Source organism: Polistes fuscatus, unplaced genomic scaffold, assembly GCF_010416935.1.
Source record: "Polistes fuscatus isolate 324 unplaced genomic scaffold, CU_Pfus_HIC Scaffold8, whole genome shotgun sequence".
Taxonomy (NCBI): Eukaryota; Metazoa; Arthropoda; class Insecta; order Hymenoptera; family Vespidae; genus Polistes; species Polistes fuscatus.
In genome coordinates this window covers 6,396,942-6,410,667 of record NW_025113162.1, presented here as the reverse complement: position 1 = coordinate 6,410,667, position 13,726 = coordinate 6,396,942, and the positions used below count along the sequence as shown (strand labels likewise).

The 13,726-nt window shown below is 31.7% G+C and overlaps 1 protein-coding gene across 7 annotated transcripts; it reads right to left on the bottom strand.

Moving 5' to 3' along the window:
- Positions 1–1,553: 1,553 nt before the first annotated feature.
- On the bottom strand, positions 1,554–13,682 carry LOC122524795. Of its 7 annotated transcripts, none has more exons than XM_043647226.1 (14): positions 13,665–13,682; positions 12,033–12,195; positions 11,862–11,936; positions 11,703–11,778; positions 11,265–11,614; positions 10,938–11,171; positions 10,214–10,726; positions 9,033–9,268; positions 3,392–8,930; positions 2,852–3,287; positions 2,666–2,763; positions 2,467–2,595; positions 2,245–2,378; positions 1,554–2,123 (listed from the first exon to the last, which is right to left on the bottom strand). In XM_043647226.1, exons 2-14 carry the CDS (start codon positions 12,147–12,149, stop codon positions 2,105–2,107), a joined length of 7,956 nt encoding a protein of 2,651 aa, XP_043503161.1. In that variant the 5' UTR covers positions 12,150–12,195; positions 13,665–13,682; the 3' UTR covers positions 1,554–2,104. The 7 variants fall into 7 exon arrangements, with proteins under 7 accessions (XP_043503161.1, XP_043503162.1, XP_043503156.1 ...); XM_043647227.1 differs by lacking the exon at positions 13,665–13,682 and adding an exon at positions 12,745–13,456 and having other exon boundaries at positions 2,467–2,586; XM_043647221.1 differs by lacking the exon at positions 13,665–13,682 and adding an exon at positions 12,745–13,455.
- Positions 13,683–13,726: the final 44 nt, after the last annotated feature.

The window sequence follows — 13,726 nt, the reverse complement described above, 5'->3', positions numbered from 1 at the left end:
TAAATATAAATATAATTTAATAACGGCGATTATTTCACCAGATGTGAATACAAAATTTTTAAATAGTGTATCATGGTGGTTGATTCATCTGATTGGCTGATCATTTACCCGCGATAATTAAACAGTTATAAATATTTTTTGTAACATTGTACAAATGAAAAGAATTTATTTAAACGAATAAGTAATGTTAGGACGATACATCGATATTAAATGTTTTATTTTTTGTCATTTATTTTCGCTCATTTATATATACATTATTATATTTAGTACAAAAATGTTCATGCACATACTGTCCATGTCAAACAGTTTCTACACATATCAGTGAGTAGAGATAGAAATTCATTTTTAATATTGTAAAGTGTGTGAATTTATGAATTTGTATTCTCTAATAAAACACATTTCGCATATCTAACGCAAAATATAATTCGCAAAAGGGATCAGAAATTGTTAATTTTATCTTAATTAGAACGTACAAAATCTACAGATCTCTCACCTTTTATGAAATTAAAAGTAAGTTATGGAATATGTAGTATATCTGTAGAATATTAATCAATTAATCTATTTTTTTTTGTTATTGTTGTACATAATGAATAAAATATATGTATCTAGATATTTAAAAAAGTAACTATATAATTTTTTTTTTTAATTTGTTTTGCGTTATAACTTATTTTAATAAATATAACCTCACCCGCTAATAATTTTCGACAATTTATTTTTGTTATTTTTTATTGCAAGAAGCAGAGATTTTCAGTATATAAATAACATCATCTTTCCATGAACAAATATGTACTTTATTTTAGAAAGAGAGATAGAGATAGAGATAGATGTTATTTGAAAGCTTTATTATGGTGCACGTTCGTTTAATTTTCGTGTCGAATGCGTATTTTAAATAACAGAATTTGACTATATATACTTATTTAAAACATTTGCATAATTTATGTTAGCGTAAGAAAATAAGTCAATATTGTAATACAAATTATCAGATATAATATAATATGTATATATACTATTTTGAAATAAAACAGAAAGGAAAACAAATTCTGTTTATCTCAAATGAAACACTTAATGATACAAAGTAAAAACATTAATTTTCTAATAGATTCGTATATTAAACATTAAGAAGTTCTATACACGATCTTATATACATCTGAACTGTTTAACCAACGAACATGTATATATCAATGTAAGCCATTTATTCATATTTGTTCACAATGAAGTTGTGTTGTAGTGTAAATGAAGTCCTTCATTTCCTAGTTAATTGGAAATAAAATAATCGTATGAAAACTTTTCTGGACACAGACCATATTTTCTTCTTTATAATAATAATAGTAATAGTAATAATAATAATAATATTAATAATAATAATAATAATAATAATAATAATAATAATAATAATAATAATAATAATAATAATAATAATAATAATAATAATAATAATAATAATAATAATAATATTAATAATTATCTTAGAAATTTACTAATTTTACATATCAGACTATACATAAAAGACTGACCAATTAAATTGCTTTCTCTTCTATAAATAGCGACATGAATATTTTGAGCATTTTATTATCCTCATCATTTGTTGCGAGCATGAACGTATATTAAATATGACCTTATTTTACACTCCCTAAGTCTTAAATGTAGATCATAATAATGGTCTGCATTCATAACACATATGTGTGTAAAAATGCTAGTATCATCTATTTCGATACAAATGAAGATACTATAAGAGAACGATCATAGATTTTTCAAATGTGCAGATTGAATATAGACCATGATGTCTACACATTAAACTTCATATAATATTTTATTTTATATTTAACTCTGACGTTCATTATAATTATTATTAGTATGTGTGTTCGTGTGTGTTTTCGTGTATTTTCGTGTAAAGAATTACGTAGATAAATAAAAATATTACGCTTAAAATTAGTAAATTAAGTATTTACACATAATACACATTATTCGGTGGTTGACGGAGTGTAGTGGTATCCAAAAACACTTACTCACTTACAACCCGGACGATAAAATGTGCTTAATCGCGATTTACGGAGAGGCCTACGACTTAAGAAATTGTTCATGCACTAACATTTCCAGCATATGATCAACTCCACAGCGTTTTCCTGAAGAACGTTAAATAAGAACATTACATTAATATATATGTTTATCGGCTGAGATTTAAAGTTTCAATAAACACTATTGTTTGTAGCCGATATAATTTATTAATAACAATGTGCGACTTACGCCGGTTTCGAGGCCTTTGATGTTGAAGTCAAAGATACTTTTTGTTTTTTACTGTTTCGAAGTTTCTTTACATATGCCTCTATTAAATGTGCTATCTTCTTAGGATTTATTTCTCCCGTTTTGTTATGGCATATCTATAAAAAAAAAAAAAGAAAATATAATTTTTAATATTCTTTATATGGTAAAAAATTTCAATTTACTTTTATAATAGTTAGATTTTACCTTCGGTACAGCTTTCCGCATAATATCCTTATATTCTTCCTTTGTTACGTGCTTTTTGGTATAATGGGGCTTTAACACTAACTTTACTTCTTCTACTACTCTTTCTTGACGATTCAATTTCTTCAAGAACTAAAATATATGCTTAATACATGATCAGGAAATTTATACAACATTTATAATAAAAAACTAAATAACAAACCTTATCTTTCACTTGCATTTCCACAGCTGAACTAGGAAGATCGTCTAAAATTTGAAGTTGATTTTCATCCATGCGTACTCCAACTTTTGGGTTAGTAGCTAAAATAATAAATTTTATATAAAATATTTTCTTGTTTTTTTATATATACAAATAAATATTTAAAAATATATTCACAGTATTACACACATTTCTTTTTCTTTTCATTAGGTTTTTTACTCCTGCTTTTACTAACTGCCTTTGGAGGTGGTCCTGCTGCGAACAACGCATCAAAAGCATCTTTCTTCTCAGTACTTTTATTTGGCTTAGATGCATTATTCTTATTATTAGTGATGACTGGTTGAATAGAAGGACTATTATAATTTCCTGGACTAGGTGGATCGAACATGCCATCGCTTAAACTCGATCCTGGTGAATAAGGTGAAGACATATCAACAGCATCATTGGTCACTTCCATTATTACATCGCTGCCATTTTGTCCCATGGTAGAACTGTTTTTATTTTGATTAGATTTGGAAGCACGCGTTAATGTCGATTTTGTACTATTTGTAAAGATGTTAGGAAGCTGCGGTCTATCACTCGTACGTTGTTGTTTCATTTGATTACTTGGTGAAATGCGATTTGACTAAACAGACCAAATTGTTAACACAAAAACAAATATATTAGTCAAATATTACATACATGTAAATAATATCAAAGAAATAGAAGCATATTATGTGGTATACAAACCTGTATTAAATTACGTTGACTCGTATTAGGTGTACTAAATCCAGTGCTTCTCTGTACTGCAGCAGCAACAGTCGCCAAGACAGGATTAATAGTAGTAAACGGATTACTAGTAGATTGTGGATTTTGTTGATTCTGTTGTATTTTAGGTGGACTACTACAAGATTGTACCGTATCCGTTTGACTCTCTGCAACGGGTGATGAATCTCTTTTCGGCGATGCTCTTTTAATCGTTACCATAGATATTATTTTCGGCTTTTCAAGTTGTTTCTCTTGTGTTGGCTGATCTTGTTGCTGCATAGGTTCGTCGGGCATTAAAGTGATGTCGGCAGCATCATGACTTCTCGGTGAATTTCTTTGACTTTTGTCTCTCTCGTCATTCGACGTAGCTTCTTGGCTTACATCGGGTGTCGGTGATCGAGATTTCGTGGGATCGAATGGATCATACGCGTCGGGAGAAGTTGGCGGTGAGGTAGGTGGATCTGGTGGAGTATTAGGGCCAATTTTCAATCTCAATTCTAACTCCTCTTGTGCTCTCATTTCAAGTTCCTCTTCGGCTCTTTCATCCATTTCTTCTTCCTCTTCTTCCAACAAAGGATTCATCATGGAAGGTCTGAGATTACTCGTTTGTTTATTTATTGAAAATTTAATTTGTGGTTCCGGTGGTGTCTTTGGACCTTGTGAAACGAATTGTTCACGAGGAGGAGATGCCTGTGGTGGGCACTGTTCCGGAGTAGCTACTTCTTGTGCCTGTTTGTCATCGTCATCGCTTAAAACTATAACGTCGCGAGGAGAAGGAGTTTGTTCTCGAAAAGGTGATTGGTCCAAATCAATTACAGCTACAGGTTTTTTCGTAGCTGCTATTTCAGCTGCCTTAGACTTTTTTTTCTTTTCTTTCTTACCTTTCGGTGATTTCGATCGTTTGGCTTTCGTCTTGTCCTTCTTAGATCTCTTGGGTGCTGTTGTTGCTTCAGGTTGCATCGGTTCTCTACGCCTACGTTTTAAAGGTTGTATGAGCGGAATAGTTTCGGGTATTTCTGGGGCGCTCGTCTGATTGGCTTCATTTTCCTTGTTAAAGCAAACGCTTACTAAAATATTGTCGCCGCTGGCAAATACTTCTTTAGATGGTGGCGGTGTTCTATTCCTCTTAGCTTTCCTTCGTTTTTCAGGTTCCTTAGACTTTTTACTCTCTTTCCTTCGTTCCTTTTTCTTCTTCTTAATAGCTTCCTTATTAGTTAGAATAACAGTTAAATTTTTCGGGGGTACCGATACGTTATCCAAGACAGAAGGTGGTGACCATTCGCGTGATGGCAAAGGTTCCGGTTGAGTATGAGATGGTGTCTTTGATCTTGACCTTGACCAAGATGGTGTCCATTCGGCACTCCAAGATTCTCTTTCCTCGCGTTCTCTTGAAAAATGTTGATTATGTTCTATCGGTTTTTCATTTATCTGATCCCAATTCCTACTACGATCTCGTTCACGCGAACACGATCTACCTTTAGATCTAGATCTACTGGCAGGCTTTCTTTTGTTGTGTCTCTTCTCTCGCGATTTCGATGCTGCTTTAGGTGATCTAGAACGCGTTCTCTTACGATTCCTCGATCTACTCCTTGACTTGTATTTCTTCAACTTTGTTTTCCTCCTCGCACGTGATCTAGAGAGAGATCTTCTTCGTGATCTTCGTCTTGGCGACAAAGATCTGCGTTTTCGTGACGTAGATCTCGATCTTGATCTTCTTCTTGAGATCGATCGTTTTCTTGACAAAGATCGTCTTCTAGAAAGTGATCTTCTTCTTGGTGATCTACGTCGAGATCTAGACAACGATCTCCTCGACGCAGATCTACCACCACTACCACCACCACCACTACCACCACCACCACCTCCACCTCCGCCTCCGCCTCCACCGCTACCACCACCAGCATTACCACCACCTGTCTTAGAATAAGATCTTCGTTCTCTTGACCATGATCTATGTAGTCTAAGCCGAGATCTACTTCTTGATCTTAATCTCGAATAAGAACGACTTCTACGATCCCTGGAACGTGAAATTCTACTCGATAAACTTCGACTTCTCGTTCTACTTCGTGATTTTTCTCTTATATCTCTACCATACTCATCCTTTTTAGGTCTGACAGGTTTATCAGCTACTATTTTTCTAACATCGTATCTTGGCATTTCTTTCCTCTTCTCTTTCTTCTTTGTAATTTCTTTAGTCTTCTTTTTACTTTTTTCTTTATCCTTATCCTTTTCTTTGTCTTTATCCTTATCCTTATCTTTATCCTTTTCTTTTTCCTTTTCCTTTTCTTTTGATTTTGATCTCTTGTCCTTATCACGATACTGTCTCTCCTTTGTACTTTTCGATATCTTCTTCCATGCCACATGATTGTCGGATGATATATTTTCTTTATTCTTCTCTACATCTTTACCTTTCTCTTTTTTCTCTTTCTTTTTCTTTTTCTTACTTTCTTCATCCTTATCCTTCGGCTTTTCATTCTCTTTCATAGCTAATTTACTATCATCTAATATTTCTCCTTCCTCCATATCTTTCTCCTTTCTTATATTCGAAACACTCAGTTCATCTTCGAAGTTCATTGCCTCGTCTGTTTCTGATATTGCTTCAGTTCCTAAACCAGCATAATCTACTGGAGTTCTACACCCGTCTAAGTCATCGTTAGTTTTATCCTTAGTCGGGGTAATTGGTTCTAAACCACTTTCGAATGGTGCTAAAGGTTCGTTGCATCGATCATTTACTGGTAATTCATCTTTGCATGGTGTATAAGCACCATCTGAATCCCAAGTATGTTGATCTAAATTCTCTGTTAATAATTCCTGAGTATTGTCCTTTTCAATAGGGAAACGTTCTTCGTCATCGTCGGTACGAAAAGAAAGGCTACTCTTTCTACATTGTCTATTGGAACTATTTATATCTTCGTTATCACTGCATTCTCTGCTTCTATCTTCCTTTTCACTTTCTAAATCGCAATCGCTATTATTATCTCCAGTAGTACTTCTCAAATTTTCTTCTGTAAATAATGTCAGTTTTCTTGATTTCAATTTATTCGGGCTATCCTTTAATTTGTCGCTTTGATATTCCCATTGAATTTTTCTGAAACAATCTGTTTCAGTTACTCCATCGTCATCATCGTCTTTTTCATTTGGACTACTATTTTTCGCCATATCTAAATCATCAAGTTTATCTTCAATATATTCTCCAGCCAATTCGCTACTGTCTACTTTTTTAGGCGATGATTCCAATGTATCGGCGATAGAAATAATTGTATCAGAACTTTTCTCTGTTATATCAATAATCGGTTGCAAAGTAACACTACTGTTTTGTTCATTATCAATATCACTTTTTTTATCACTTTTTTTGGTATCATTCTCTGCAACTTTATTTTCTTCGTCAGGAGATTTTTCTTTTTCTGATTGATCGATACATTTTTCTATGTTATCCTGATCACTCTGTGATTGACTTTTGGAAACAGACAGTTTTTCTTTATTGTTTATTTGCGCTAATTTTTGTAACTCTTCGTCATCCGCTTGATCTTTCAATTTCGATTTCTCACTGTCTTTTGTTAAATCAGTTTTAGCTGAATCTTGAACTCCATTTTTATCTTTACTTGAATCAGAATCAGATTTGGATTCTTTTTCACTGTCTTTCTTTTGATCAGCAGCTTTCGTTTTTAATTTGTCTTGCGATTGTTTTTCATTATGCAATTTTTTTTCTTCCACTTCATCCGGAATATCATCGAGATCGTCGTACAAACTGTTCAATTTATTATTAAGCTTGAATTTACTACCAATCTTAAATGTTATTTTACTTCTAGATTCGTGGGATAATTTCTTAGGTATTATTTTAGTAAATGGTTTTCTTTCACGTTGTAATGACTTAACATAAGAATCCGATGGTTCTGGAATTTCAGCTAAGTCGCAAGCTTGAACATCTCCGACTATAACATCGTCATCGTCCGGTATATTAGGTGGAAGGGGAGGTGGTTCAAGTGGTCCAATTTGCTGTGATAATTCTTGTTCCGTATGTCTAGCAACATCCATCGTTTGTGACGAATAAATCGATAAATTAGGACAATCTACTTGCGAATCTTCGTCATCGTCGTCATCGTAAGCCGTCAATCGAATGTCAGATCTTACATTTGGAAGTGTTGCTTGCTGTATATTTTGACAAGTAGGAACTGATTGTGAAAAAGCTGACGCTACTTGCGGAGGATCTGAAGGAGGAATTGGTATATCGTAACTATTGATTATAGATTGATCTTTTTCACTACTTTTGTTGCGAGTACTATCGTTACTATCACTATCAGCTGTGAATGGATCATATTTATCACCACTTTGTAATTCCTTATTGGTATCATCTTTATGAGAGTCATCAATAACTAATTCTTGATCACTATCATTGTCTTTATCACTTTTAGAATTTTCATCAAAATCTAGTAATTCGGAAGGTGGTTCAGGAGGTGGTAACAAAACCATACCACTATTATTGTGGCAAGGATCTTGAACGTCGTATTCGGATTTGTTCGTAGTATCAATGTCACAATAAATATCACAGTCATCGTTATCTTGTCTTACTAATGATGTAGAGGCAGTTTCAATAACGTGCGAGTTAAAATTATCTCGTTCTCCTTGAAAATTTCTTGACATATCCTCGGAGAGATTTGGAGGTAGATTCTGTGTATGTTGTGGCCGTACGACTGGCCCAAGAGGAGGAGGAGGAGGAGGAGGAGGACCTACCGGTGGTCCAGGCATGCGTAATGGTGGTCTTGATCTTGGAAATCTTTCAGGAGGAAAAGTGAAATTGTCTGTGAAAGTAAATGGTGGTCTTTCTGGTGTAGGATATCGAAACCTGTCATTTCGGAAATGTTGAGGATTACGATTTCTAAATGGTGGATTACTTCCAAACATAGGTGGACCTCCACAATGCTCGAAGTTCTGATTATAGTATCCTGGTGATCGAAAATCTCGATGGCCGAAATTATCTCTCGCATCCGATCCACCATAACCATGTCGACCTCCACCAGAAAGAGATTCTCTACCACCGTAACTTTGTCCACCGTGACGGTTGTTGTCACGATACCCACCACGAAAATTTCCTCTGTTACCTCCTCCACAAGGATTATTATACAAGGGTGCTTGCATAATGTTATTTGGATTAATGTTAGATAAATCTAAAGGTGTATCAGAATTTTTAACGACTTGCTTATGATGATCGTTATTATGATGTTCATTTTCTTTCTTGGGACTTTCATTATTGTTAATGCTCTTCTTATCTCTAGATTTACTATCGTTTATATATAAAGTCCCATCTGTCTTAATGATAACATTGCTATTCTTTCTTGAGTGCCATAGTTCTTGGCTATTGATAATACTGCCTAAAATATCTACTGTATCTTGTACTTCCAAATTGTTAAGAGGATTGGCTATGCCTTTTATAGCCACGTGTCTTCTAGTTGATGCGATTATCGAGCGTCTTTGTACGCTAACTGCAGGGCCATCGCCAATTGAACCAAGGTGTTCATCATCAGATCTAAATTAGACATAATAATGTAAATGTAAGTAATTACAATAATTTCTTTCTAGATTGGTATTTACATTTAATAAGAATAAAATTATTAATAATTTCACTCACCCAGGAGGACTATATTCTAATCCAAGATTCTCCCCGAAAAGACTAACTCGAGGAATAAAAGCATTAAATCTGCTATTGTTAAGTGATTGATTGGAAATAGGCTGTTGTGGCTTTAAAATACCAGATGGACTATTTCTGATTGGTATAATTCCTAAATGTTTACATAATCTTTTTTTAACTGTATTATTACAAGCTAACATAGAAGACACAGTACGTGCATGTTTTTGTTTCCACTTCTGTAACAAATAAATAATTATTATGTTTATTTATATATCTTATCTCTGTTTCTAAAAAAAAACACAATGTAAAGTAATGAAGCATATTATTTTTTTAAATAATTGTCATAGTATTTTCTTAAAATGAATTATTCAGATTATTAAATAATAGTTTGAAAACTTAGAATCGGTAGAATAATTTCATCCTACTGCTAAAAAATAATCTTTCTAACAAATTAATATGTATAATTAGGAAATATGTTACATAAACGACATAATTGTGTTAAGTATGTATGAAAAGTTCTGTTTAAAAAATATTATATTTAGTGCGATCTTAAAAAGATAACAATAAATATAATTGTTCAATAATATTTATTACAAAATAAAAAATAAAGATATTATGCGTATTTATTTCTGATTATAATTATTCCAAGACTTCACACACAATCATAATGACAAAATTATTAACTTTTAAATTTCAAGTGCCATTTTTATATATATATATATAATTAATATATATAATTTAAAACATTGTATTAAAAATATGAGTATGAATATAGTGAAGTCCAGTTTTTTTATATTATTGAAAACTATTATTATTAAAATTTCTAATTTTATCTTTATATATTTAATTTTAACTTTTTTTGGTATAGAATTAATGAGTGACAGAAAAAGTGTGCATAAATTTGTTTGCATTTAACTACAGTTAATATTATTATATTAATTTTCAAGCAAAATTAGAAAAAAAACCAAGTGCATCTAGTGAGAAAATTTGTTTATTTGTATAAATTAAGGACATGGATGCATACATATAAAAAGGCCAGCCTGGATAAATGGATATGAAAGATGTTACGATGGCAATTGAATATGATACATTTTAATAGAAAGTATATGGAGCACAGGAATAATTACGAAAAACATAAATGTCATGTTAGTATTCTGCTCGATGAGAAATTAACAGTATACCTTGCGCGTTCTCTTTGTTCTTTTCTTAGACTTCCTTCGAGATGAGGGTGGTGCAATTTGAACATATGTAACAAATTCCTCTTCTTCCCCGTCATCATTATATTCTGTAATGCGTACTTCTCGAACAAGAGTACCATTATTATTAGATGATCTCGTCCGTTTCTTAGACTTTCTTTTAGCTGTCTTGGTTTTCGATTTAGATTTAGAATTAGACTTTGAAATTATTGGAGATCGACTTATGCTATTGTCACCCACTGATTCCAAACCGGATGAAGTAGATGGTTGATTTGGATCAAATATTTGTTCACGATTGTGTACTCTACTTATTTGTAATTCGCGTGCACGATTACGAATATTAGCTCGTACGCGTTCAGTCTGACGAGTTCTAGGAATTATTCTAGGTACAGAATGAGTCTGTTCATTTGAAACTCCCGTACGAGTTCGACCATATGAAACACCAAGTCGTCGTGCTTCTTCCATTAGATCTGAGATTTCATCCAAATCAATTTCAACCTACAAACGTATATTCAAAATAACTATACTGATAGTGGTAATAATAATAATAATAATAATAATAATAATAATCACATTATCTATAATGTATATTAAAATCTTTATAAAAATAAATAATTAAATATAATTTTTAAAATATATTAATTTTTATATTGGCTTTCTAACTAAACATCGCGTGAAATTAGAGTGAACTATATAGTATATATCTTACTGCTTCAGCATCATTTTGACTATTTTGAGAACATTCTGGACAAAACCATTCCTCCATGGGAACTTCAGTCATAGGAGGAGTGAGACACTCCAAATGATAACCAGAATCACAGGCATCGCACAATAACATTCGATCTTCTCTGTCACATTGGTGACATACTTCACAAAAAGTTGGATCCTCTTGTACATGATCATCAGTACGAGGTGTTATTTCAACAGGTATATGCCTCAATATCTAAATAAAATCGAAAATATTTATAATGTCTTTATAATCAAATATATAAAAATGTTATAATCACAATATTATATGATTTGAAAAAATAATTACCTTTCCTCCAGGTTCTTTTCTCACATGAATCACTGTAAACGTTTGGCGATCCACTGGACAGGTATTAATATTTTTACTCCATTCTATCAAACACTCAAGACAGAAACAATGTTCGCAAGATGATGGGGTAGCTAATTCTTGCTTTCTAAATGGCAGTAAACATATAGGACATTTTTCTACTTGTTCATTATCTGAATCAATTTCAGATACTGGCGTCGATGTGCCAGGTTTTGTATCATTTGTAGTTTGCGATTTACTATGTGATTTATGTGTTGTATTAAAATTTTCAGCACTACTTTCCATTTCATCATTACTTGTCCAATCGGATTGCCATTCAGAATTATTACTTTCTAATAGACAGAAATAAAAAAAAAAATGATATTGTAAAATCTAAGAATAATATTGTATTCCATTACAAACAAACAACATTTTATATACCATAATGAGCTGATCTTCTATTTCTATCTGAAGCAATACTTTCATCACTTGATGTCTCATCCTCGCTAATTACTCTCTGTAAAAGAAATTATTCGAATTAAAATATGTGTGTAGAAAACTGTTACATGTATAATTTAATAAAATCTTCCAAGCGCTTACATAATTTCTTCTTCGAAACATTGGCTTTGGAACATCACTTTCTTCTTCACTACTTTCTCCTTCGCTGACAACTCTCTGTAATTAAAAAAAAAAATATTTTTAATGTCTTTAAATGCATTTAATATTAATATGATATATTGTATTATATTGTAGAAGACATTGTATACGTACATGTACTTGCTTTTTTCTAGGAGAACGCACAACAGATTCATCACTACTTTCATCATCCGAAATGACAAGCCTTCTTCGCTTGACTGTTCGATATTTATGATCGCTATCACTTGACATTTTAATTGTACACTAAATTTATACCCACTGCATCCCTTTTATTAAACTGAAAAGATAACCCTTGATATACAAGTATATGTATAAAAAACTTAATGCTAGATTGATGAACTTATTATGTATACCATTAATATTTTGCATAATGTGTTTAAGCTTGATTAAAACTTCAAATTAATAAACTTAATACCTAAAATTCCTACACTCATACATGTTATATCTGTAAATATATAACATAAGAGGCCAAAGAAAATATTTTTTAACGCATGTAGTATGAATTGTTTTCATATGTTCGTAACTCTTAAGTCTAAATATAAAACACCAGTTGATATAAATTTATTGACTTTATGATAAATTTATATGCATTATTATATCAAATAATGACAAATTCATTTCTATTAATGCATTTATGATTTGAATCATATACAAGTACTAAAGTTAAATGATTTTAGTATATAGGTATTATTACTAACACCTTTTATAACTATATTAAATATTTATAAAACCATTTGCTTGAACACAATATATGCAAGAAATAATTCTAATCCTATTATTAGTAATTCATATTTTTACAATAACTTTCTCTCTTTCTCTCACTCACTCGCTCTTTCTCTTCTACTCTCTCTCCTCTTTCTCTTTCTATCTTTATCTCTCCCTCTTTCTCTCTCTTCCACTCTCTCTATCTCTCTCTTTCTCTCGCTATTATTTTACTGACAATGGTTAAGTTGCATATACCATTAAAATATACGCTGTTTTTCATCGATATTCGTGAAAATCTATTCTATATTATATGAGAATATTGAAATGCCGACTAAACAATTATTCGATTATCAATCACATATATAATTGACTGAAAGTTATGAATTCTTCTCAATTCCTCATCATCGCTTAAGTTTGCATAAGAGCTACAAACACAAATCATACCAACACAACACTATTAACACAATCATAACTTTCAATCAGTTTAATATCGTATCACGTTTGTTTATGATTAATATACGTTATATATTGGCCGATAGTTTGTAAGTTTTCCTAATGCCATACTTCGTCGAAATGAAGATGTTGACAGACGAAGGTACACTTCCTATCACAAACCTGCGGACATTTTGAGCTCGCGACGCCGTTACGACGTACGAATATTTTCGTCCTTGTGAACGATCACAATTGAATTTTTATTGTTCCTTCGAAAATTTTCTTTTTATTATATAGATTTAATTTAACATTAAACACTTCTTTTCTCACATTTATCTTCTAGGAAACAAGCCGATATCTAAATAGTTAGAAATATGTTCAACGTAGTATGAGTAACGGAAACGATAAACAGTTGTTCTTTTGATTACTGCACTTATTTCAAACTAATGGAGCTTTCTACTCTTTACCATTTACCTGATTAATTATGAAATGACATCGTTCGATTTTATTAGTTTTGTATCGTTTCTATGATAAAATAATATTAATTAAATGAATATTTTTCTTTATATTATAATAATAAAGATATTTACTTAAGATATATAAACTTACCATTAGCGTGTTTATCATCCGGATATCCTAAGAAAATAGTCAATTAGTTCCTGATTTCTCCG

Bases quoted from the DNA above. Each gene is read 5' to 3' on its own strand.
- LOC122524795 (XM_043647226.1), bottom strand. From the start codon at position 12,149: ATGTCAAGTGATAGCGATCATAAATATCGAACAGTCAAGCGAAGAAGG. The intron at 11,172-11,264 runs GTAATTATTTTT...GATTTTATTTAG, and splicing joins GAAAAGAACCTGGAGGAAAG to ATATTGAGGCATATACCTGT. The intron at 2,379-2,466 runs GTAAAATCTAAC...TTTTTTTTATAG, and splicing joins TGCGGAAAGCTGTACCGAAG to ATATGCCATAACAAAACGGG.